The sequence below is a fragment of the Ochotona curzoniae genome, unplaced genomic scaffold (genome assembly GCF_017591425.1).
Source record: "Ochotona curzoniae isolate NIBS_2020 unplaced genomic scaffold, NIBS_Ocur_1.0 contig_2861, whole genome shotgun sequence".
In the NCBI taxonomy this organism is placed as follows: Eukaryota; Metazoa; Chordata; class Mammalia; order Lagomorpha; family Ochotonidae; genus Ochotona; species Ochotona curzoniae.
This window is the reverse complement of record NW_024465620.1, coordinates 2,044,639-2,070,178: the sequence shown is the minus strand read 5'-3', so window position 1 is coordinate 2,070,178 and position 25,540 is coordinate 2,044,639. Positions and strand designations below refer to the sequence as shown.

The following is a 25,540-nucleotide window of genomic DNA, read 5'->3' as shown; positions in this document are numbered from 1 at the left end:
AGTATTCCGCCGCCGTCGCCGCTCTCGGCTGCTCCCGGCCGCTGCCGCACCGTCCGAGGCGGGGGCCGGGGCCGGGGCCGGGGCCTGGGGGGGGTGGGTGGGGGGAGAGCGGCGCCGGCGGGCCGAGGAGGGAGGAAGGAAGCAAGCAAGGGAAGAAAGAAGGGAAGAAAGGAAGGCGGGCGGGCGGGCCGGCGGGCGAGGACGCGGAGCGGCCCCGACCCAGCACCGCCCGCCGCCGCCGGAGCCCCCTTCCCATCCAGGAGCCGGGGAGGGGGGCGAGGGCAAAGGACCCTGGCCGGCCGCAGCCCCGCCCCCCGCTCCTCGCCGCTGCAGGCCTCGCACCCCAATTCCTGCGCTTCACTGGGGGGGTCGCCCCCCCGCCGGGCATGCTGCCCCCGGAAGGAGCCCCCGTCCGCGCTGTGAGTAGCCACCGAGGGGCACCGGGCGCGGACAGGGGTGGGGGTCGCTGGTTGGGCGACGGTGGTCTTAGGCCTCCTGGGGGTGGGGGACGGCAGAGGACAGTGGGCGGGGCCTGGATGCGAGGGAGGTGGTCGGTGGGGGCTCTCCTGCCCCAAGAGTTCTGTGTTGGGGGTCGCCGCTACCCAGGGCTATGGGCTGGGGGACGGGCATCGGGCGTTCGGCCGCTGCGTATCCAGCTGGGGGGAGAGGATGCAGGCTCAGGGTGCAGGGCTCGCCTGGTGTGGGTCTTAATGCCCCTTTCTGGGGCGGGAGACGGGGTTCATCCGTATCCCCCACGGCCCCTCCCACCCTCCACACCGCTGCTGCTGGGGGGGACATGCCAGGGTTGGGGGGGAAGAGGCGGGCACGGGGTTTCCTTGGTGACCGCGCCTGGCAGGAGCGGTTGCCGTGGCAACGGGGGAGAACCGGGGAGTTTGGGAAGTGAAAATGGGAAAGATGGAGGGGGTGACTGGGAATGAGACAACCCCCTCCCCAGGCTTCAGCCCTTCTCCTCTTGGGGGTCTCCCAGTTTCCCAGCTGTAGGGCGCCCCTCCCTCCTGCCTGGACCCCCTTCCTTGCGGCTGGCACTCTGCACCTCCGGGTGGAGCACACGGGACCCCGGCCCGTCTCCCCAAGGTCCCCATGGCGCTCAACATCCTGTGCTGCTGGCTCTCTGCCCTCGCACCTGCTTTCCTAGGAACTGCCCCAGCACATCACCTTCCCCTGGGGTCTCCTCAGGCCTGTACCTCTCCCCCACGGTACCCCAACTTTTAGTTTCTGTCCCTACCGGCCCTACTTCCCACCCTCCTCTCTTTCTGCCTCTAATTCTTAGCACCCCTGGCATCCTCCTCATCATATCAGCCCTTGCTGGGACCCCCTTCCACAGCCTTGCTTCACTCATACCCTCTGCTCACTCCACAGGCCATCCCACCAGCTAGGACCCTCCTCTCTGATCCTCACTCCCCCCACTCTCCATCACCGCGGGGCCCAAGGCTCAGGCTCTCACAGGGTTCTGCCCACGTCTCCTGCCCCAGCTTGCTCCCAGACCCCCCCTCTCTCCCAAGTGCCCCCACCTCTGCCACCCTGCAGAGCCCCCTTCCCTGGACCTGCAGCCTCAGGCAGCTTCCCGTTGGGGTGGGGAATTCCCCTGGGGAGAGCCCAGCTGGGAGGGGAGGGAGGAGGGAGGAGGGAGCGTGGGGCTGCCGGCAGCCCCCTCCCCACCCCCTCCCCAGCTGGGAGCTGCAGAGGAGCTCCGCAGCGCCCATTGCTATGCGCCTCACATCCCGGGGCCAGGCCGCGCAGCCGCCAGACAGGAACCGGGCCCCAGCCGCAGCTGGGAGTAGCCCAGCAGGCTTGCCTCCTCTGCCGCCCCCAGCCCAGGCCCGGGGCCAGGAGCAGCTTCTCTCCCTTCCTGGGGCAGCTTGGGGCTGCTCACTCCTTGTAACCTGCGTTTCACGCCTCCCCCTCCACTTCCCACCTTCCCCCTCCTCTTCTCTGGACTGCACTCATCTTGGCCGCCGGCTGTTCAAACGCATGCCTAGAAAGGAGAGACGCTGGACGGGACCGGAAGGGTGGGAGGCAGAGTGATGGGCTGTTCCGTGCCCGCGCACCATGCAGGTGCATCCCCTGGAGTCAGCCACACAGGGTCACTCACCGGGAGTCAGAACCAGAGCCAACTACCCAGGGGCAAGCAGGGCAGACCCAGGGTACCATGGACCACGTGTGGGCAGCGTCTGCAGGCCACTCCTCGGCCCTGGTAGGATTGTCAGTGGGACCCTGCTCAGCCACCACAGGAGAGTGGGAGCGTGTATGGAAGACAGAGAGGTGCCCACACAGGTTCACAGTCGAGACCCAGATGGGGCAGGTGGAGGCCCAGAGTCAGCCAGAGGCCACAGGATGGGGGGGAGCCCCAGACAGCAGCTAGGTACACACAGGGCCCTTGCCCACCTCGCAGCCTTGCAGAGCTGCGCAGACAGGGCTGTACCTCCTGCAGGCAAAGCCCTGAGCCCTCAGGCCCCCCACAGGCAGACCTTGTTGTGGAGATGCCCGGGAGGGCGTCCCCAACTCCGCCTTCCTGCCCAGGTCCTAGCCTTCTGTCACCTGCTTCACCACTGTCTGCCCTCCCACACCCCATCACTTCACATCTCTCTGTCCTAGCGTCCATTGGGCCGCCTCCCTCTTGCCACTTCCCAGGAACTGACCCTGCTGTCCCAAGTCACCTGCCTGTGCTCAGCCTGGGTCTTGTGTGACACACCTCCCTGCCCCTCCACATGATCCACAGTTTCCTGCCTCTCCTTTCTTCTCTGAAGTCTGCCCCTCAGAGCTCAGGGCCAGGTGCTTTCAAAGAGCTGTGCTTGGGGCCAGTATTCTCCAAGTCCAGGAATTTCACATCTAACCCCTGGGGTGGGGGGCGGGGACCACCTGCCTCCCAGGTGCCTCCCCTGGCCCCCAGGTGCCTCCCCTGGCCCCCAGATGACCGCCTGCCTCCCAGGTGCCTCCCCTGGCCCCCAGGTGCATCCCCTGGCCCCCAGATGACCGCCTGCCTCCCAGGTGCCTCCCCTGGCCCCTGTGCGCTGTGTGCTGGTACCCCAGCCATGCCCTCTCCCACCTTGCTTCACCACTACCCACCACCAGGCTGCCCACCCTGCCCCTTTCCTTGAGTCTGGTTCTTGTGCTTGGTCTACAGCCCCTCCCTCCCCTGCTTAGTCCCTTTGCTGGGGTCCCTCTGTGTCCCCTAACTCTGAATCCCCCTGTAGTCTCAGCTGCCCACCTCCAGCCCATGCGGTGCCCAAGCTAGGGTCTAGGGTTTTCTAGGCTTAGCCAGACTGACTGCTGGGGCCTCTTGCATCCCACCTGCTTGTTGCCCCGGAGTGCAGCTAAAGCCCAGGGGCAAGGGTGGCTGCTCCTTTGGCCCATGGGGGTGGCGAGGACACATGATATGGTCCTTCGCCCTGAGCCGCAGGGATGTCCAGGCCACTGGCCCCATGACAGGGCGTGTCACTGGCCTGGATGCAGAAGGCAGGGTCCTCTCAGTGCCACCATGCCGGTCCCTCCCCTCACCTGCTGGGCTCCTGTCTGGGCTGCCTCATCTCTATTCCCCTGGAAATCTGGGCCCTCCCATGCTCGTTCCAACTCCTGAGGCTGCGGGTGGCAGAAGAGTAAGGAGAGTGGCACAGTGCCCCTTTGTTGCCTGGAAACCCACTCACGACTGTTGTCATGGCAGGCGAAGGCCTGGGAGAGGGGCTGGGCCACCAGGGGACAGGTGGTGGCAGCACTGGGCCACTGGCCCCCTCCCGACAGGCACTCGGCCTAGGGGAGTTCGCAAGAATGGCGCAGGCGAGAGGAGCAGGGCTCAAGGTCCCTGGAACCTGTGCCCCCATCAAGTGGAGCTTAGGCCCTAGATGCCGCAGTGATGAGCCCAGGGCAGTGCCAGCTCCGTGGGAGGGTGGCATCCCAGATGGCGAAGGAAGAAGAGGGTGCCCTGGGAGGCAGATGAGAAGGGACAAGGACAGAGCCAGCCCTTCCTGGGAGCTTGCCCCAAGCCAGGCCCTGTGCCGGGCACACCCCTGCACTGGCGGGGGCTTTCGGGGCAGCCCTGCAGGGAGAAGCATTCGTAAGCACTGCTGTGTGAGAGCAGTGTGGCCCCAAGCTGCCAGCACATAGCCGCAGGTGGCAGTAATATGTCCCGAGGCCAGGCCACAGCCTCGCTGCTAATGCCCCCACCCGAGGTGAGACTGCTGCCTGACAGGGATAAGCCAAGGGGCAGGTGCCAGGTGGAGTCAGCTGGTCAGGGACAGTGATGTACAGGGAGACAGGGCAAGACTGGAGCCTCCTGTAACTCGGGGCTCATGCCGTCCCAGTGGGGACCCAGCCTGGCCCATCGGGAATATGATCCTGGTGCAGGGCACAGGGAGATGGGAGCCCCTGCTCCCGAGCCTCACTCCCTGTGGGCAGTGGAGGAAGAGCCGGCCTCAGCAGAGCGTAGGAATCCTTTGAAGGTGGCTGACACTGAGGTGGCCCCGCAGCCCTGCCAATGCCGCGCAGAGCCTGAGGCACGGTGAGGAGTGGCAAGCCAGAGTTCAAGGCCAGATCTGTCAGCAGCACCCCCGTCATCTGTCATCTGTTCTCTGTCCTCCCTCAACGGGGCACCGACGGAATCCTCCCACGGAGAGCTTGCTTGGCCCCAGGCCCTCCAGTGTGCAGGCTGCGAGGTGGCACAGGGCAATGGGACGGCTGAGTCCAGCCTAAGCCATGGCTGCAGTGTGTGCCTCCCCGTGACATGCAGGCTCCAACCCTGCATTAGCATGAGCTGCTGGGGCCGTGGGCACACCGTGATGGCCGAGACAGGCTGCTGCAGCTTGGGGCAGGTTTGGCCTCATCCTGTCTGCTGGTGCCTTTTCCACATGCACAGAAAACAGACCAGAGCAGACCAGAGCAGCCCTATGAGCAGAGCAGGCCGTGTCCCTGCCTGCCTGGCACGCTCTGTTGCCTGCCCTCATGCCTGAACTTCAGCAGTTAACACTGTTTCACAAGCTCCCCTCACCCCACACCAACTAGATGCAGTCTGGGGGTGGCAGGCAGCTCGCCCGCTGGGCTCACCCCTGACCTAGGGGCCTAGAAGTACGCTTTCTTTCTGTGAGCCGGCCTGGGCAACAATGCCCGTGGACAAAGCCGTGACCCCACTGTCACAGCGTGTCAGTGGGTACGGTGCCTCAGCAGAGCAGAATATCCTCATGTACGCAGCTGCCCCGCGCCTGTCTCAGCCTGTGGCCTCCCTGGCTTCTCTGTGGGCCCTACGAGAGCCATGCCAGGCAGCTGTGGCAGGGCAGAGGCCCAGGAGGTGGAGCGGAGCTGTGAAGACTCGGCAGCAGAGGCCCAAGTAGGGCTGGAAACGAGCACACCAGGTCCGGTGCTCCATGGCCACGTGGTGGGCCGTGTGGTGGGACGTTGCCACCACCCCATCATGCTGGACACTGGGCGGGAGTGCAGTCACAGGTTCCCTGCCCCACTGCTCCTTGGGGTGACCTGAGTGGGAAGGGGGCCATGTTTAGGGAACCTCCCCCACCACTCCTGGCCTTTAGAACCTGGCTGCTTTCTCTCCTTTACCTTCTGGACACCCCCAAATACTGCCCGTTGGACAAATCCACTGCCTTTGCACTCTTTCCCAGCTCTCCATCCCATGGCCTAGCCCTTGCCCCAGCTCCTTCCGGCCTGCAGCCTCCCTGTGCCAGTCTGCTCAGAGGGGTCTCACAGACAGAGCTTACCTGGTCCCAGCCCAGCCTGGGGCAGGAGGAAGGAGTGGGTGCCACCCCATCACCGCTGGCTTGTGGACCCGAGCTGGGCTCTGCAGGACTCCTAGATGCTCACCTGCCTCTAGCCCCTGGGCCTTTGCACACCCAAGTCCGTCCACCTGACCCCTTCTTCCTCTGCCCACCTGCCACTGTCACAGCTCTCAGCTTTGCCAGCACCTGGCCAGGGGTGGTATCCCAACCCCAACCTGTGCTCGCCTCTCTCTCTTTTCCTGATCCTTTAGACCAAGAAAGGGTTCTCTGGGCTGGGAGAACAGCAGGGCTAGGCCTCCCGGGACTCCATGGTGGGGATCTGGAAGAGGCCAGGCAGCTGGATGGAAAGGGAGGGCTCCAAGCCAGCCCTGAGCCCCACCCCGTCCCCACCTGTGCAGGAAACCTGGGCCCCTCTGTTGCAAGTCCTGGGCTGGGCTGAGACCCAGTGCCACGTCCGCCTTTGCAGCTCTCTGGGCCCTAGGCTGTCCTCCCTGGAGTCAGTCCACAGGCTGCGGGGTAGCCTGTGTGTTGAAGGTGTTGGGGATGCACTGCCTAGATGCCCCTCACCTGCACAGCCCCCTCGAACAGCAGGGCACAGCTCCAGGGCTCCAGGCTTATACCCCAGCACCTCAGTGGCAGTGTGCCTCCTCTCTGGCCGCACCTTCTGGACCCACCCAGGACACTGAGTGTACCCAGCCGGAACGTCCCTCCTTACCCCGCCTCTCCCGGGTCCTCGGGTGTCCCATCTGCCATCTGCCGGGATCTTCTCAGGCACGGTGCCCAAGCTCTCCTGGAGCCCAGCAGGCAAGGGAGGCCTCAGCCCCTGTGCCTGCCGTGCATGCCTGCAACTGCTCCCCTCACCTGGCGCTGTCCCCCTGCTCATTGCCACCTCCCCTAGAGAAGAGTGTAGAGTGGCGTTTGTCTGCACCTCCCTCAGCTCGTTCCTGACAGCAAGTGGAGACCTCGTGTGCCCTCTGGCCTCCCACGGGGCAGCTGGTGGCCTGGGCTGCTTGGGGGATTTGTGAGCCTTGGCAGGTGCCCCCAGCCCCCTGTATGTGCTCTGTCATCTGCAAAGCGGGTGAGGGACTGTCCAAGCTGAGCTGCAGAGGAGGCCAGCGGCTTAAGGAAGCTCTGTACCCAGGAAGTCCTCGGCATCACTGTGTCCATCACTGTGAGAGTGTCCTTGGAGCCCAGAGCTCCACCAGCAGGGAGGGGGTGGGGAAGGGTGTCAGGCATGTCACATCCTACACAGTGCAGAGGAGGGTGGGGGTCTGGGGAGAAAGCTAGGGTGTAGCATGCCCATGGCTTTGCTTCTGCCAGCCTTCACCCAGCAGGAATTGCTGCTGCTATCAGACTAGGGGGCAGGCCAGGCTGCTATACTGGGAGCTGGGACAGCTCTTCTGGCAGTGGAGTCTTTGAGGTGCAGGTGCAGCCCTTCCCTGGCAGCAGCTTGTCACACAGGTGAAACTCTTGGACGGTGCCTGGGCAGTGCCAGGCGTGCGCTGGACATCACTGGCCTTAATGGTTCTGGTATTTGGAGAGTTGGAACAAGAAAGTGTGGTCACGGCCACCTCAGACGTTGCTGAGGAAGCAGGATGTGTGCGGGACCTCAGCACACAGCTGGAGACGGGGCACACGGCCCACATGGGCAATCTCTGGAATCCTATGGAGATGCCAGCTGGGGAGCGGGCACTGCCTAGGGGAGGGCCCACCCCGAGGGTCTGGGGGCGTGGAAGTGAGTGCTTGGACCTAGAAGAGGAGTGTGGAGTGATAGCCAACTGGTGGCATCCTGCAGGCCCTCACCCCACCTGGGCAGATCCCCCACTGTGCAGCGGGCGCTGTCCCAGGTCCTGGAAGCCAAGCTGTGCATGAAATAGCCCCAGCCCTGCCAGAAGGAAGCTTCCATGCAGAAGCAGACAAGGTGGAGCTGAGAGCTGGTCAGAGTGGTCTTGTGCAAGGCCTGGCAGAAAACAGTTCTGTGGGCGGTGGAGAGGGCAGATGCAAAGGGCCTGAGATTAGCAGGTAAGCAGGGGCAGAGCCCAACTGGGATCCCTGAGCCCCCTGACTGGGCAGGGGAGGGACAGGAACCCTGGCTGCTTATAGGGCAAGAAGGTAGCCCTAATGGTGGGAGCTGGAGAGGGTGGCCGGCCAGGGAGATGAGAGGCAGCCAGCCTGTGCGTACAATGGCAGGGCCGTCCGTAGTCACTAGTCCATTGCTTCACAGTGCTGAAAGACAGAGTCACTGCCCTTAAGTCACAGCAGATAAGCAACAGGTTCAAGATTCCAACCTGCACACGGCCAGTATGCACGACCCACCACCTGCCCTCAGTGTCCCCAGTGTCCTTGGCCTTGCATGCATGGTCATCTTTCTCAGCATCTGTGCAGCATCTGGCATGGAGTAAGGGCTCCAAAGATGCTGGGTGGTGTGTGGACGGACGGACGGACGGATGGATGGATGTGTGGACAGATGGATGGGTGGATGGCGAGTGAATCATGTATGTGGATGGATGGATGGATGGATGGATGGATGGATGGATGGATGGTGAGTGAGTGAGTGAATCATGTATGTGGATGGATGGATGGATGGATGGATGGATGGATGGATGGATGGATGGTGAGTGAGTGAGTGAATCATGTATGTGGATGGATGGATGGTGAGTGAATCATGTATGTGGAGGGAGGGATGGATGGATGGATGGATGGATGGATGGATGGATGGTGAGTGAGTGAGTGAATCATGTATGTGGATGGATGGATGGATGGTGAGTGAATCATGTATGTGGATGGATGGATGGATGGTGAGTGAATCATGTATGTGGATGGATGGATGGATGGATGGATGGATGGATGGATGGATGGTGAGTGAGTGAGTGAATCATGTATATGGAGAGATGGATGGATGGTGAATGAATCATGTATGTGGATGGATGGATGGATGGATGGATGGATGGATGGATGGTGAGTGAGTGAATCATGTATATGGAGGGATGGATGGATGGATGGTGAGTGAATCGTGGATGGATGGATGGATGGATGGATGGATGGTGAGTGAATCGTGTGTGGATGGATGGATGGATGGATGGTGAGTGAATCATGTATGTGGATGGATGGATAGATGGATGGATGGTGAGTGAGTGAGTGAATCATGTATATGGAGGGATGGATGGATGGATGGTGAGTGAATCGTGGATGGATGGATGGATGGTGAGTGAATCATGTATGTGGATGGATGGATGGATGGGTGGATGGTGAGTGAGTGAGTGAATCTTATATGTGGAATGATAGATGGTGAGTGAGTGAGTGGATGGATGGGTGGGTGGGTTGATGGATGGATGGATGGATGGATGGATGGATGGATGGATGAGTGAATTAATGGGTGGATGGGTGGGTGAATAGAAACCCAGATGGATGAGTGGTTGGATCCCTGGAAGGACGGGGGAGAGGGAGGGAGGAGATTGCATGTGCCCTGCCCACTGTACAGAGACTATCAGGAGGCAGGCGTGGCGCGGTGGCTGAGGGCCAGGGCAGAGGGAGGCTGAGGCCCACTGTGGCATGAAGAGGGGCTTCCCTCAGCTGGAGGGTGCGGCTGACTGTCATGTGGACCCAGCTCACTGGGGGGCCGGGGTGGAGATAGAAGTAAATGACTGCAGGCCCGGGGTTGGGGGGACCTGAGGGGACTCTTGTGGTGCAGAAGCACCCACACACAGGCTGGGCCGGGGTGGGGGAGGTGCAGCAGGGAGGCGAGGGCCCACGGTGGGGCTCAAAGAGACCACCCAGTGATGTAGCCTGTGGGGCCGTCAGTGTGCCACGAGGCTGGAGGCTCAGCAGGCACAGCCCAGCCCCCTCACCCGGCGGCCCAGCCACCAACCTTCCTCCCCCGCTTCCGACCTTCGCAGGCTGCCCAGAACCAATGGGTTAATTAGATAACGGAGCCTTTGATTAGCGGGGGAGGGGGCTGAGGAGGAGGGAGCAGAGGTGCCCTCCCCGTGCAGAGGGAGAGAAAGAAGGAGGGAGGGGGCTGAGGCACAGCTTGGCTCTGCACTGCCGTGTGACTAGAAATTGTAATCGCAGAGAGAGGGAGAGAGAGAGAGAACAAGCCAGCCAGCCAACCAGCCGGTGGAGACAGAGACAGACAGAAGGACAGAGCTGTGGGGATGGAGCGAGAGTGAGGGATAAATGGAGGAGGAGAGAGGGGGCCTGGTGGTCCCGAGGCACACCAGGCTGTGAGCGGGGAGCCTGCAGCGGGGCAGGGGCTAGAGGGGCTGGGAGAGCGCCTAGGGGCCAGGGTCAGTGGATTGAGAGACCGGAGGCCAGGGAGGGAAAGAGAGGAGGCCCCCCGGCAGCGGTGGGGGTGGACAGGGCCGGTGAGCAGAGCTGAGAGGCCAGGAGGGGACTGCTGCAGTGGCCGGAGGACGGCCTCCTGGGGTGGGAAGGGCGACAGGCTGGGGTGGGGGGGGCGCGGGGAGACCCAAGAAGCCCCTGCGCCCCCCCCCAGCACGATCTCAACGAGCGCCTGGAAAAACGGGGGCAGAGCCCCCCAATATGTGGAGGGGGGGCCTGGGTGCAGAGGGAGACCCAGCGGAAGCCAAGCCACCAGGGTGAGTGTCACTTGCTGTGGCGGAGGAGGGGAGGGCGCCCGCTGCAGCAGCCATGATGGGGGGTGCTGGCGGCAGCAGAGGCAGGAGCGGAGGCCTGGCGCCCCAGAAGGGGGCCTCACATCAGGGGCTGTGGTGGGGGTGGAGGGGGCTTGAGTTCTGACTCCTGTGGGTGGTGCCCACCCCTCAGCTTAAGGATGGGGCTGTGTCTTAGCCAGAATGGGAAGCCAGCAGGAGCGGAGTGGAGAGCCCCTGCTCACCTGTGGGGAGGCAGGATCCTGCCTTTCCTGGCGCAGGCAGGCACAGGACCCCAGCCCTCCGGTAGAGAAGCCCTCCGGTAGAGAAGCCCTCCGCAGTGCTCGGCGAGGCAGGCGCTCGGCTGCCTGCTCCTGCTCGCGCACGTGCAGAGGCTCACACGCATTTTCTGGGTTAGGATGATCTTGGGGCTGCAGAAGCAGGGAGTGTTGAGCGTGTGTGTGTACACGCATGTGCATGTGCGCTTGTGGGGAGGCAGCTGTGGGAATTGGGGCCCGCCGTGTGGGTACGCCTGACACTGTATGTTCAAGTGTGCTGTGTGTGTGTGTGTGTCTGGGGCTGCAGTGTGAAGCATGCCTGGTACTGCGTGTGTTGTGTGTGTGCCTCGCTCTCCTCCATCCCCCGTCTCTCCTGGGGGCTGGCCCGGGTTGGCAGAGCTTGTGCAGGTGTCTCTACCTGGCCATGCTGATGCTGCCTGGAGACCAGGGCCAGACCCCCTGCCCCGCCCCTCCCCCTGCCGGCAGGCTCTGCACCTCCAGACAAGCTCCCCTTCCTCCCAGGGCCTCAGGGCTCTAGAGATGAGGCTCCTGGGAGGCTTTGGGGGCGCCCAGGGTGTTGGCTCCCTGAAGGGGGCTCCCCCTCTTCTGGGCAGGGAGTGAATGTTACTGTTATTCCTGTCGTTGTTACTGTGCTGAGCCCCATGGAAATGGGGTGGGGGCACCTGACTCCTGGTAGCCCATGTGCCTTCCAGCCAAGGCAGCACACCTGTCAGGGTCCTGGGCCATCCCTGCCGGGTCAGCCCCCAGCACTGTCTTGCGGCAGTTGCTGGCACAGGTCCTGCCAGAGGCTGCCTTGGCCTTGAGCACCTGCAGTCTGCAGGCACGTGGTGGGCTGCTGTGCCCCTCCCCCAGCGTCGCCCTCCTCTCCCCCTGCCAGCCTCAGCCCCCACCTGCTGGCACCTGGCACCTGGCCTGCTGCCTCCACACCCCAAGCTCCTGGGAGGTGTGCAGGGCGACGATGGGGCAGAGAAGGCAGTGGTGAGGCCATGGGCCCGTGCTGCCGTACAGCCTGCCTCCGCGAGCCCCTGTCTCGCCAGGGCTGTCTCTCTCACATGAGTTCACTCCTCCTGTGCTTTTTGCAAATCATGCAAAACCCTCTTCTTAGTGGCCACGTGACTGTGGGCAAGCACTTGGTCTCGGCCTCCATTGTCCCTTCTGCAGCATGGGCACAGAGGCCTCTGGAGGTGAGATGAGCGCAGGGGCACCCCAATCCTCCTCACAGCCTCCCTGGGTCCTGCCCTTCTTGCATGCGCCCTCCGGATCCCGGGGTCCTCCCTCACTGAGTCTCTCCTCTCTCTCCCTCACAGCCCCCCAGCGTCCAGGCGGAGCATGAGCAGTGAGGATGGCGTGTGCCCGCGGCTCCCTGTGCCCCCCACTGCCGCCTGGTAGGATGTCCTGGCCCCACGGGGCCCTGCTCCTGCTCTGGCTCTTCTCCCCGCCCCTGGGGGCCGGCGGGGGCGGTGTGGCCATGACCGTGGCTGCCAGTGGGGGCTCCCCACCGGCCACCTCCTGCCCTGCAGCCTGCTCGTGCAGCAACCAGGCCAGCCGGGTGATCTGCACACGGAGAGAGCTGGCCGAGGTGCCTGCCAGCATCCCTGTCAACACTCGCTACCTGAACCTACAGGAGAACGGCATCCAGGTGAGGCAGCGTGGGCGTGGGGCGGCCCAGGGGAGCTGGGGAAGGGGCGCAGCCGGGCCTCCTACCCCTGGGCCAGTGACAGAGGACGGGGTTCATATGCACCCCCTGGCACCTTGGACACGCAGCTTTCATCATACTGTCATGCCAGGGCAGAGTCAGAGCCATGGACACCCTCGGTGTCAGCCCATCCCCTAAGACCCCCTTCCTGGGGCTCGTCCCATGGCACCCTGGGCGGCCTGGGCACAGACCCTTCCTGGTTGGCTGTGGGGCCAGGTCCAGGGAAGCCCCCCACCCCTGTGGGATTCTTCCCCAAGTCTGTCCCCTAAGAGGCTGCCTCTGCCCCTGCTTGGCTACCGGGGCCTGACCCTCTGCCCTTCTCGCCGTGTTCCCATGCACCCTCCCCCCAGGGCTGAGGGTGGGGCCGAAGGGGCCGGTGCCCACGGCCCGCGCTGCGTTCTGTCGGGTCATGCCAGTGCACTGAGTACACGTGCTGACCACAGAGGTTACGGGTCCGCATGTCCCGCTGACGGTGCGTCCCAGGGAGGGACACGTGAACAGGGACCCCCTGGGCTTCCAGCAGCTGGCACCTCGGGCAGTGTGGTGGGCAGCAGGAGCAAGACAGGGCAGGAGGAGTCATCAGTCTCCCTCAGCCTCCACAGTTGCCCCGAATGCACAATCTTTCTGCTCTATTTCTGGGGCCTTCTCTGTGCCCTCCCTGCGTCTGGATCGGAATCCGGCCTTTGTGTATGTTCAGTGCAGCTGGCTGCCTCTAGGGGGCGCCTCCCCGTAAGCAAGAACTGTGGCTGCTTTCTTGGTAGAAAATTGGAGTAACTGCTGGGTCGGCATTGTGGCATATCAGACTAATTCTCAAACTGCAAATGCCACCATCCCATGGGGCACTGGTCCATGTCCCGGCTGCTCCACTTCCCATCCAGCTCCCTGCCTGTGGCCTGGGAAAGCAGTCGAGGATGGCCCAAAGCCTTGGGACCCTGCACCCATGTGGGAAACCTGGAAGAGGCTCCTGGCTTGGGATTCATATCAACCCAGCTCCAATTGTAATGGCCATTTGGGGTGTGAACCAATGATGGAAAATCTTTCTGTATCTCCTTTGTAAATTTGTTGACTTTCCAATAAAAGTAAATAATTCTTTTTAAAAAACAAGTAACTGGGGTTATTGCAGTGGCCTAGCAGGCTAATCCAGTACCAGGAGCTGGGGCACACAGCCCGGCTGTCCTGCAGGGCTCCCAGGGGCCAAGGCTCACAGCCCGGCTGTCCTGCAGGGGTCCCAGGGGCCAGGGCACACAGCCCGGCTGTCTTGCAGGGGTCCCAGGGGCCAGGGCACACAGCCCGGCTGTCTTGCAGGGGTCCCAGGGGCCAGGGCACACAGCCCGGCTGTCTTGCAGGGGTCCCAGGGGCCCCATCCCTGGGACTGTCCCCACTGCCTCCCACGGTCTGCACTGAGATCTGAACCTGGGCACACCTGTGGGAGACAGTCGTCTAACCCGTAGGCTATGAGTTTGCTCCAATAGTATGCTTTAATTGTCCAAATTTAAACAATTTTAAAAATCACCACTAATGCCACCATCTAGATATAAATGGCTACTGTTTACATTTGCGTTAATATCTTCCTGGCTCTTTCCTGTGCCTATGCAAATGCATTTTAATTATTTATTGCAGAATGAACACAAATTAATTAAGAAATTACACCTCAGTTGAAACAGAGGCCAGAGCCAGGCAGGCAGCCGCAGGAAGCTCGTGCCCAATGAGGTGTCTGCCTGTTTGTTCTCAGCTGCATGGCAACTGAACCCTTAGAGGAAAAACTTTCTTCTTGTGTTAATTTTTAGAAAAAAAATGGAACCCTGTTTGGTACTGCTTTGAGTTTGATTTCGTGCTGAGTGTTGAGTGGTACCGGGGCCTGTCCACAGAACAGCTCAGTCTGTCATCAGGCCATCTTCTTTCTTTAAGTTATTTATTCGTATTGGAAAGACAGATTTACAAAGAGAAGGAGAGACAAAGAGAGATCTTCCGTCCACTGATTCACTCCCCAAGTGGCCACAATGGCCGGAGCTGAGCTGATCCCAAGCCAGGAGCCAGGAGTTCCTCCAGGTCTCCCACGCAGGTGCAGGGTCCCAAGGCTTTGGGTCGTCCTCAACTACCTTCCCAGGCCACAGGCAGGGAGCTGGCTGGGAAGTGGAGCTGCCAGGACTAGACCTGGTGCCCACGTGGGAGCCTGGTGGCACAGGTGGAGGGTTAGCCTGTTGTGCCACCAAGCTGTTTCTGGTGATGTCATTTGCAGTGGCTGCCTGTCCCCATGTCACGGTGACTCGGGCCTCCTGGTTTGCAGTTGTAAAGCGATGTAAACGGTGCAAGCTGGACGCCTCAGGGTGTGTGGAGTTGCTGGGTCAGAGGGCCGGTGGCAGAGCGCCACGTCCTGCACTCCTGCACGGAAGGCTCCGCAGAAGGGGGCGGATTCGTCCTTGCGGGGACTCAGTCATCTTTGTGAGGCGCCCTGCTGCTGGCCTGTCCTCCCCCGCACTTGGCCAGGGCCTGTCAGGCTCGCGGTGCCCCAGCAGCGAGGCTTTGGGGCGTGGGAGGCCGCGGGATCGTCTGTGCAAGTCCCGTCCCCAGGCGTCCCCCGCAGCACGCACTGTTGTGGGACCTCTGAGTGATGTTGCCGCTGCCCTGTAGGCATGGCTGTCCACCCTGGGGTCCGGCGTCCGGGGGCCTCGGGCAGTCCGCGTGGGGGCAGATGGAGAGGGAGGGCTGCCTGGTAAAGGCCAGTCGGTCGTGCGCGGGTCCCCTGGATGTTTCTGAGATCCGGGTTTTCTCTGGAGATGCTGGCGCGGAGGGGGCCTCGCCCTCGGCCCCTCAGGCTGGGCCTGCTGCTGCTGGCGGGGCATGTGGCCTCCCAGGCCCGCAGTGTCCTTGGGGGGCCCACCTTGCTCCTCCCCGCTCCTCGTGCGCCTGCCGAGTGCTAGGTGGGGGGTCTCTGCGTGCTCGTGCTGGGGCCTGGCTTGCGTGTGTTTGTGATTTGTGCAAATGAAGTTTTCTTGGGCCATAGCCCTCCCGTCCCTGGGCGCTGTTCCATCGCAGGGGCCTCGTGGCCGCCAGCCTCATGCCCCTAGCCCCGCGGGCAGGCGGCCGCAGCTTCGCCACCGCACATCCGGGAGCCAGCCCTGGGGAGCTGCGTGATAATTTATTTGGAATATATTTCCCGTGAGACTTGCTGGGTCACGAGATTGCACGCACTTAATTTAACAAAGTACCGCAGCAGCCACAGGAGGCTTTTAGTGGGCTGCCCCGGCCCTGCGGGACCCCTTGAGGTCGCGGGGAGGAAGTGCAGACCTCCCTAAGTGATCCGGGCCTGCAAGGCTGCAGGTGGGCGGACAGACAGGGGCTCAGGCGGACAGGCGGGAGGACAGGCAGGGGCTCAGGGGGACAGACAGGCCCCGACCGACCCTGACCTAGGGGCTCGGGTGGATGGTTGTAGGGGCTTCCATAGGGGAGTCCTTTAACAAACATACTCCTGACAAATTGATTTTTAATTTATTTCCATTCGCTGCTTCACACCCCAAATGCCTGCAGCAGCCAGGGCTGGCTGGGAGCCTGGAGCCGCATCGGGATCTCGCCCTGGGTGCAGGGACCAAGGCCCCCTCCAAGGCACAGGAGCTGGGAGTTTGGAAAAAGCACCCCAAACATAATGCTGCATTTCCAAAGACACAAACAGGATTTTCATGTTGTTTTTTTAAAACGTAACCATCAGGCCTGGCGCAGTGGCCTAGTGGCTAAAGTTCTCGCCTTGAACGCACCAGGATATGGGTGCCAGTTCCAATCCCGGCAGCTCCATCTCCCGTTCAGCTCCCTGTTTGGGACCCTGCACCTGAGTGGGAGACCTGGAGGAAATTCCTGGCTCCTGGCTTTGGATTGGCTCAGCTCTGCCCTGGCCATTGTGGTCACTTGGGGAGTGAATCATCCAACAGAAGACCTTCCTCTCTGTCTCTCCTCCTCTCTGTATGTCTGACTTTGCAATAAAAATAAATAAATCTTAAAAAAAAAAAGTAGCAACCATTTTGTAAAACCCAATACTTAATTTCTCCCTTATAATTTTCTTGATTCTCTAAATATTTTTCAGTGAGAAAATAGTTTATATAGTTTATATAGTTTAGTCAGAGCAAAAATAAGTGCAGAATGTTACACAGGAACCTTCAAAGTTTGTGTAAAATTGAAACTAAAGATGGCACAGTTTTGTTCATAATACACATTCTCTTTGAACTTTCTGAAAACAGAAGTCATGGATCCCCTCCCCCTGCAAAATTTCGCACCCAAACAGGCTTAGCTTGTAATGCCATCCTCCCGTGAGCTGAGGGGGGCTGCGGCAGGATCTGTGCTCCCCCGCTGGAAGGGAAGGGGGGCCCGGGCGGGGCGGTCAGCACGCTCCTCCCGAGGAGGCGGGAGCTCGCTCCCATTTCACAGAGACGGCCCAGGCAACTCCAAGGCTGTCCCGGCTCAGCCAGCTGTGCTGCTGGGGGCTTGCCCCGGGCACTGCCAAGGCCCACTCCGGAGGCAGCTCTGCGAGCATCCCTGGCTCTGAGATGCCCAGGTGGCCACCCTCCAGGCAGCAGGAAGTGTGGGCAGGGCCAGCGTGGAAGAGGAGAATGGTGGGAGGAGGCAGCTGGTGGAGCCCTGCCCCCCAGCCATGCAGGCAGCCCCTCTGGCTGTGACCCCAGCTCCACTGTCCTCCATGCTCCCTCAGGAGCTCCGCCATGGGCCTGAGTAATCTCACCTCTCTTAGCAGTGGTTTCCACATTTTATCAATGTCTTTTTAAAATTAATCTATTTGAAAGGCAGAGAGAGAGGGCCCAGTCTAGCAACACTTCCCATCCAGCTCCCTGCCTGTGGCCTGGGAAAGCAGTGGAGGACGGCCCAAAGCCTTGGGGCCCTGCGCTCGCGTGGGAGACCTGGAGGAGGCTCCTGGCTTCCAGTTAGCTCAGCTTCAGCTGTTGCAGCCACTTGGAAGGATCTTCCCAGTGGACAGAAGATCTCTCTGTCTCTCCTCCTCTCTGTATTTCTGACTTTCCAATAAAAATAAATAAATAAATAAATCTTTAAAAAAAAAAAAAAGGAAAGAAAAAGAAAGGCAGAGAGAGAGATTTTCATCTGCCTTTTCACTTCCCAAGTGGCCGCAGTGGGCAGGCTGGGACGAGGCTGAAGCCAGGAGCCTGGACCTCGAGCGGCTCTCCCACGCAGGTGTCTGGCAGGTGCCCACGCACTCAGGCCATCCTCCCTACCTGCGCAGGGGCATCCAGGGAGTAACTGGGGCTCCACTGGCTCCCAGACACTGGATGTGGCTGCCACCAGAAGCAGCTGAACCAGCTGTGCCACCACACTGGCTCCTGTCTTCATTTGTTGTTACCACGTGTAAGGCAGACAGAAAGGGGCCTCAGAACACGGCACAGCGCCGGGGGGCGGGGGGAGGCGGGCGTGCCCTCCTAGGAAAGAATCCCTGACAGACCTGTTCCAGTGTGGATGCTGAGTCTCCTCCCACTGGGAAACCCGGGGATCCCCTCCTCGCCCTGAGGTGCCCCCTCCGTACCCCTGCTCACACCTGCTGCAGGGCAAGCAGAGCCAGCAGGCTCCAGCTGATGCAGCTGGCAGCACGTGCCCCCAAAGAGGCCTTGGCCTTCAGCCTCCCTGCACCCCGCCCCCTGGGCCCCACTGGGCTGTTGGCTGCACCACGTCGTCCTCCCCTGCCTCTGGCCCAGCAGCGCCAGCACAGAGTCCCGCAGCTGCGAGGCTGACTGAGACAGACACAAGGCAGAAGTTAGTCCCACCACACCGGTGCCCTGTGACGGGCCCCCTGGGGAGGGGCGGGGATGCCGTGGAGTAACCTGAGCCTGGGGAGGGGGCAGGGCTCCATGGGGTCTCAGTCTGAGAGGGGTAGGGCTTGGGGTACCTGGCGCAGGTGGCAGCCTTGGCTGGGTGCTGCTTTCAGCACAGGAGAGTTGGGCCCCTGTGTGAGGTGCTCCAGCCCCTGAGGTCACACAAGGCCGGGCACCTTCTGGGCCCGAGAATGGGCCAGTGCAGGGTGGGGGCAGAGAGGACAGCAGAGCCTTGGCTGACCCCTCCCCATGCACCCAGCACAGGGCTCAGCTGTCTGAAGGCTGTGGTCAGGCCACATCCTGGCAGCCTGGGGTCCTCACAGTGAGGGGCACCCGTCCCCTCAGCAGGGATGGAGAAGCTGGAGTCTCAGAAGCCACCAGTGGGAAAATAGCAATGGGTTTTTAAAATCACAGGGTGAAAAAAAATTAAGGCAAAAAAAAAAAGCCAGTAAGCTTACTGAACTTTTGTTCTCGGTTCATTAATGTTCAAAACATATAAAACCAATTTGTCTTAATAAGGTTAAGATGAGCAATTCGCTTCATCATTTTCCCACCACAGTTAAAATCTCTTAATAAAGGATCCCTTGGCAGTTTATTCTCTTAAGAGCCAACAGGATGGGGTGGGGCCTTGTTCAGCTACAGTAACGCTAAACCCGTACAAGGTACCACCCCGCAACAGGCTGGGGCAGTGGGGCCAGAGGTGGTCCCGGGGGGCCTGGTGCTGAGGCTGGCATGGATAGGCCAAGGACACGGGACTGGAGACAGGGTGCTGGGCGGCAGGCAGAGGCAGGCCCCAGGCCCTCCTCTAGCTGTATCCATGTCCTGCCCCTAGTGTCAGAGGACCCCTCGCCCACAGTGTCGCGGGTTGAGCCTGGGGGCCTCCACGGACATGGCTGCGGTGCCACGGCCACATGCGTGGTTGTTGTGTCTGTGGAGGCCAGGCTCTAGGAGAGGGCTGTAGGTGTCAGACGTGCTCCCCGGGGGCAGCATGGCACCCCGACCCAGCAGTGCTCAGCTTCCCGCCAGCAGACCAGGCAGGGGAAGTGGGGACAGCCCCGATGCCAGCAGGGGGCACCCACATCTCTGGATATGGGCTCCACCAAAGCCGACTTGGGAGCTGTGACGGCAAAGGGGCCAAGAGCCCTGAAGGTCTTTACGAGACCTGACCATGGAGCATCTGGCACAGTGGGCCACGCTGGGCAAACGGTGGCTACCCCCGACCCACAGCGCCCCCAATTCACCATCCCCCCCGACCCGCGGCTCCCCCACACCAACTCACAGCTCCCCCCTCTCTTTCTGCTCTTTCACTTTGCCTTTCAAATAAAGGGTTTTTTTTTTAAGATTTATTTTTATTTTTATTGCAAAGTCAGATATACAGAGCAGGCGAGACAGAGAGAAAGATGTTCTGTCTGATGGTTCACTCCCCAAGTGAGCGCAGTGGCTGGAGCTGAGCCGATCCAAAGCCAGGAGCCTCCTCTGGATCTGCCACACAGGTGCAGGGTCCGAGGCTTTGGGCCGTCCTCCACTGCTTTCCCAGGCCACAGGCAGGGAGCTGGTTGGGAAGCAGGGCTGCGGGGATTAGAACTGGTGATCATATGGGATCCCAGCGGGTGCAAGGCGAGGACTTTAACCACTACACTACTGTGCCGGGCCCTCAAGTAAAGTTTTTAAAGTGAGTAAATGAGGAGGAGCAGAGATCTTCCATGCACTGGTTCATCCCTCAGCTGCCTGTAACAGCCGGAACTGCGCCAGGCTGAGCAGGAACCCCCGGGGTACCCCCATGCTCCTGGACCATCACTGCTGCCTCTCAGGCACACGGAGCAGGGAGCTGGGTCAGAAGCAGCTCCAGCTGAGCCTCATCCCAGGCATGCCATTGTGGACGCAGGCGTCCCAGCAGGGGCTTCACCACTGTGCCCCAGCACCCAGCCCTTGCCTGGCTCCTGAGTGTCATGAAAGTGACTGGTGGGGGTGCACGCCTCATGAGCCCCTCACCAACAGCCCCCTTTTCCTGACCAGAGAGAGGGAGAGGGACAGGCCCTCCCCTTGGCCGCGTCGCCCTGCCCCGCCAGGGGGAACAGCCACACCAGAAACCCAGGGGCATGCCAGCCTCGTGGGCTGCTGAGCCTGCCAGGGCCCTCGCCCTGAAGTAGGCTGTGGGGCCTGCCCTGGGAAGGCTGCAGAGCCCCTGGAGCTGCAGTCCCCGGTCCAGCCTTCCTGGCTGTGTGGCTTCAGTGAGCCACTCGCACACCTGCCTCCTGAGGCTGCGGGGCTGACAGCACAGCCTTGCCGCCAAGCCCAGCCCCGGTGCTCTGTGAACACCTGTGGATGCCACCAAGGCGCTCAAGTCCCCAGATCGTGACGTTGCACTGGCTGCATAGATGCCCATTCCCCTGACCCACAGCTCCCCCTGGCCACACTGGCACCTTGCTTCCCAACTCTTCTCCAGATAAGCAGTGGAAGCCAGAGAGGGCTTGGGAAGAAGGGAGAGGCTGGGGTTGGTCACCCGGCCAGGGCCAGGCTCCAGGGGGGGTGCTGGCCCGTCCGCCTCTCCATGCCAGGGGCCTGGCAGGGACGCTGTGGCAGGTGCTCCCAGGACAGAGCTCCCATCTGTGCAAGTGGGGAGAAGCACTGCACAGCCATGCCAGGCTAGCGCTTGGTGACCCTGCATAGCTGTCATGGCTGATTTTCCTTTCTTTTGTATCTATGTCTGTCTTTGCCTAAGCATGAACCCACAGCACCCTTTATCAGCAGAACACAGATCTGTGAACAGCCGGGTCATGCTGCAGACTGCCAGTCAATGGCTGATAAACAGCGCCACCCTCCTGCTGTCCGGGGGTCCCAGGCCCATGGTGCTGTAAGCCCTCCCAGGGAGAACACGGAGGCTTGGCCCTGCTCAGGACACACTGGCTTGTGTCCTCAGGGAATGGTCTCAGCTGTGCTGAGGAGCCGCAGGTGCATGCTGGGCCAGGGGTGCTGCACACCCAGGGGCCTGGGGCCGGGACCTGGGCACGGGCCAGGGGTGCAGACGCCTGGGAGAGCCCCGATGGGCCAGGGACCCCCAGAAGCAGGCAGGGGTGCGGACGCCTGGGAGGGCCCCCCAGAAGCAGGCAGGGGTGCACAGCATGTTCCCGCAGAGCGTCAGCCTGTGTGAGGGCCGCAGCAGGACGGGGCTTCTCTGGAATAGACCGGGGCAAAGGGCAGAGTCCAAGTTGGTTGGTTTTTGCTTGATTTTTTTTCTAAGACTTACTTTTATTTGTTTGAAAGGCAGTTAGCAAGAGAGAGGTCAACCTCCCAACCACTGGTTCACCCCCCAAATAGCCACAACAGGCAGGGGTGGGCAAGGCCAAAGCCAGGAGCCAGGGGCCTCTTTCGGTCTCCCACACGGGTGCAGGGGTCCAAGCCCTTGGGTCATCGTCAGCTGCTCTCCCAGGGGCGTTAAGGAGCTGGATCAGAAGTGAAGCAGCCAGGACCTGATCCGGCTCCCATATGGGATGCTGACATCACAGGTAGCAGCTTAGCCCACTCTGCCACAGCGCCAGCCCTGGGAGGGCTGCACCTCAGCAGGGGCTCTGCAGCTGTTGCCATCTGGAGTGCCCAGCGTGGAGGGAGGCCCAGCAGGCAGGAGCAGGGCCCCCCTCCCCCGAGGGAGCCGCCGGCCACCTCTGGTCACAGGGCTCCTGGGACAGGTGCGACAGGCAGGGTCTGAACAGAGCTGCCATCTTGCCAGGAGCCCAGTGCTGCAAGTGGTGCTCCACCCCCACTCCGCCACACTCTTGCTGTTGAGTTCTTAGCCGATTCCGGGAAGCGCCATGTGGACCTCCCAGTGCCCCCGCGTGGATGTTTTGAACATTCTGGGTTTGATACGTTAAAGTTGATTTCAGAGTTCCATTGCGGCGTTAACAGCCTGATCTTCCACCTGCCGCACTGGCAGCCTGTGTGAGTGCCCGCTGGAATCCCGGCTGCTCCACTTCCAGGCCACCTCCTGCTAATGCACCTGGGGAAACTGCAGAAGGTGGCCCGGGCGCCTGGGGCCCCGCGCCGCGCGGATGAAGGTGGCCCGGGCGCCTGGGGCCCCGCGCCGCGCGGATGAAGCTCCCGGCTGGTTCAGCTTGGCCCAGCCGTGGCTGTTGAAGCTGCTAGAGGAGTGATCAGTACATGGAAGCTCCTTTTCTGTAAAGAAAGAAGATGTGGCGTGTTTGGTCACACCCAGTGTGGCTTCTAGGAAAGCCAGTGGGAGCGTGACCGCCTTGCGTCCCTGCTGAACGGTCACCTGGCCAAACACTCACCTTCCTTCTGAAGAACTCAGTCTGGTAACATTTTTTTGGTTCTTATTCCTACTGATAAATGTTTGCTCAGTGAGTAAATAAATAAATGGTAAAAATTGCTGCCGGAGCAGCTTGGGGGCCCCCGCCTGTTTTGGGGGTACACGTAGGCAGGTGTTCCTGCTTCTCTCCTAGTTCACTGGGGTTGTAATACACTCCGTGTTCCATTTCCACCTTCATAGACACAATCGTGTGAGTCCCCGCTGAGGTCCTGCCTCCCTGGCCCAGCACTGTCCCTTCTGAGGCCTCAGACCCCAGCCGAGGTCAGGGCTGGCAGCTGGATGCGTCCAGCGTGGGAACAGCAGGTTAAACTCTCGCATCCCAGTTCAGTGCGGAGCTGGAACGGAGGCTGCCCAGCTGCCAGCCCAGCTCCCGGCTACCACCCTGGGGATGCCCAGGGCTCGGGTCCCCACGTGGGAGACCCGGATGGAATTCCAGGCTCCTGACTGAAGGCGGCCTTGCCTACGCTGCCTCCACTGTTTGGGAAGTGAACCAGTAGACAAAAGATTGTGTGTCTGTCTCTGCCTTTCAACTAAATAAACTAAACACATTGTTACAAGGTGTCTGCCACCCATGGCATTTGCTGCCAAGGATGGTGAGTCGGGTGCCAGGGTTCTCTGGAATTTGCCCTTTCGTGGTTGAACGAAGCTTCTGCCTCGGGAGGTAAACGCGTGGTATGGGAAACTCATGCACAGGTTTTTGTTTTGTTTTGGTTTGGTTTTTTTTTAATGTCTTGCATTGAAACAAGCACTTCTTGATTCCACTGTGGACGGAAGTCCCTGGGGAGTGTGCATCTGGCTGGGTGGGGCAGCTGGGTGAGCGTGGCCGTGAACCCCCACCCATGTGGAGTCCCTTACCTTCCCTTGCAGTTACATAAATAGACACGCAATTTGCACTTGGCAAACGGCCCCTTTGCTTCGCAGTCGGGCAGTCTGGGCCCCCCACCTGTCGGCAGGGTCGGCTCACGGCTGCCTCTCCTCCGCCCCAGGTGATCCGCACCGACACCTTCAAGCACCTGCGGCACCTGGAGATCCTGCAGCTGAGCAAGAACCTGGTGCGGAAGATCGAGGTGGGCGCCTTCAACGGGCTGCCCAGCCTCAACACGCTCGAGCTCTTCGACAACCGGCTGACCACGGTGCCCACGCAGGCCTTCGAGTACCTGTCCAAGCTGCGGGAGCTGTGGCTGCGCAACAACCCCATCGAGAGCATCCCCTCCTATGCCTTCAACCGCGTGCCCTCGCTGCGGCGCCTGGACCTGGGCGAGCTCAAGCGGCTCGAGTACATCTCGGAGGCGGCCTTCGAGGGGCTGGTCAACCTGCGCTACCTCAACCTGGGCATGTGCAACCTCAAGGACATCCCCAACCTCACGGCCCTCGTGCGCCTCGAGGAGCTGGAGCTCTCGGGCAACCGGCTGGACCTCATCCGGCCCGGCTCCTTCCAGGGCCTCACGAGCCTGCGCAAGCTGTGGCTCATGCACGCCCAGGTGGCCACCATCGAGCGCAACGCCTTCGACGACCTCAAGTCGCTGGAGGAGCTCAACCTGTCCCACAACAACCTGATGTCGCTGCCGCACGACCTCTTCACGCCGCTGCACCGCCTCGAGCGCGTGCACCTCAACCACAACCCCTGGCACTGCAACTGCGACGTGCTGTGGCTCAGCTGGTGGCTCAAGGAGACGGTGCCCAGCAACACGACGTGCTGCGCGCGCTGCCACGCGCCCGCCGGCCTCAAGGGCCGCTACATCGGCGAGCTGGACCAGTCGCACTTCACGTGCTACGCGCCCGTGATCGTGGAGCCTCCCACGGACCTGAACGTCACGGAGGGCATGGCGGCCGAGCTCAAGTGCCGCACGGGCACGTCCATGACGTCTGTCAACTGGCTGACGCCCAACGGCACGCTCATGACGCACGGCTCGTACCGCGTGCGCATCTCGGTGCTGCACGACGGCACGCTCAACTTCACCAACGTCACGGTGCAGGACACGGGCCAGTACACGTGCATGGTCACCAACTCGGCCGGCAACACCACCGCCTCCGCCACGCTCAACGTCTCGGCCGTGGACCCCGTGGCGGCCGGGGGCGCAGGTCCCGGGGGCGCCGGGGGTCCCGGGGGCGCCGGGGGTCCCGGGGGCGCCGGCGGCTACACCTACTTCACCACGGTCACCGTGGAGACCCTGGAGACGCAGCCGGGGGAGGAGGCTCTGCAGCCGCGGGGCACCGAGAAGGAGCCGCCGGGGCCCACGACGGACGGCGTGTGGGGCGGGGGCCGGCCCGGGGACGCGGCGGGCCCGGCCTCGTCGTCCACCACGGCGCCCGCGCCGCGCTCCTCGCGGCCCACGGACAAGGCCTTCACGGTGCCCATCACGGACGTGACGGAGAACGCCCTCAAGGACCTGGACGACGTCATGAAGACCACCAAGATCATCATCGGCTGCTTCGTGGCCATCACCTTCATGGCCGCCGTGATGCTCGTGGCCTTCTACAAGCTCCGCAAGCAGCACCAGCTGCACAAGCACCACGGGCCCACGCGCACCGTGGAGATCATCAACGTGGAGGACGAGCTGCCCGCCGCCTCGGCCGTGTCCGTGGCCGCAGCCGCCGCGGGGGCCGGGGGCGTGGGCGGGGACAGCCACCTGGCCCTGCCGGCGCTGGAGCGCGACCACCTCAACCACCACCACTACGTGGCGGCCGCCTTCAAGGCGCACTACGGCGGCGCCGCGGGCGGGGGCTGCGGCAAGGGCCCGCCCGGCCTCAACTCCATCCACGAACCTCTGCTCTTCAAGAGCGGCTCCAAGGAGAACGTGCAAGAGACGCAGATCTGAGCCCGGGCCGCCCCGCCTGGACCGGTCACTTTTTTGCAGTTTGACGCCCGCCCCGCCCCGGCCCGCCCCCCAGAGCCGAGCCCGCCGCGCGCCCCCACCCCAGACTCTTTTGATACCGAAGGGAGGTTTGCGTCCATGACTACCTGCTGTGTAATTACTTTAAAAAAAAACATGGAAAAAGTTTAAAATCTTTTTTGGTCATGAAAGCACAAACAACCCCCAAAGAATG

The 25,540-nt window shown here is 61.8% G+C and overlaps 1 protein-coding gene across 1 annotated transcript; it reads left to right on the top strand.

Moving 5' to 3' along the window:
- LRRC4B (leucine rich repeat containing 4B) lies at window positions 1-25,312 on the top strand. The gene is made up of 3 exons (XM_040978331.1): window positions 1-419; window positions 11,958-12,289; window positions 23,479-25,312. The coding sequence occupies exons 2-3, from the start codon at window positions 11,993-11,995 to the stop codon at window positions 25,309-25,311; spliced, it is 2,130 nt and encodes a 709-aa protein (XP_040834265.1). The 5' UTR covers window positions 1-419; window positions 11,958-11,992; the 3' UTR covers window position 25,312.
- Window positions 25,313-25,540: the final 228 nt, after the last annotated feature.

Coding starts and splice junctions, on each gene's coding strand:
- LRRC4B (XM_040978331.1), top strand. CDS start 11,993: ATGGCGTGTGCCCGCGGCTCCCTGTGCCCCCCACTGCCGCCTGGTAGG. Junction 12,290..23,478: donor TACAGGAGAACGGCATCCAG/GTGAGGCAGCGT, acceptor CCTCCGCCCCAG/GTGATCCGCACCGACACCTT.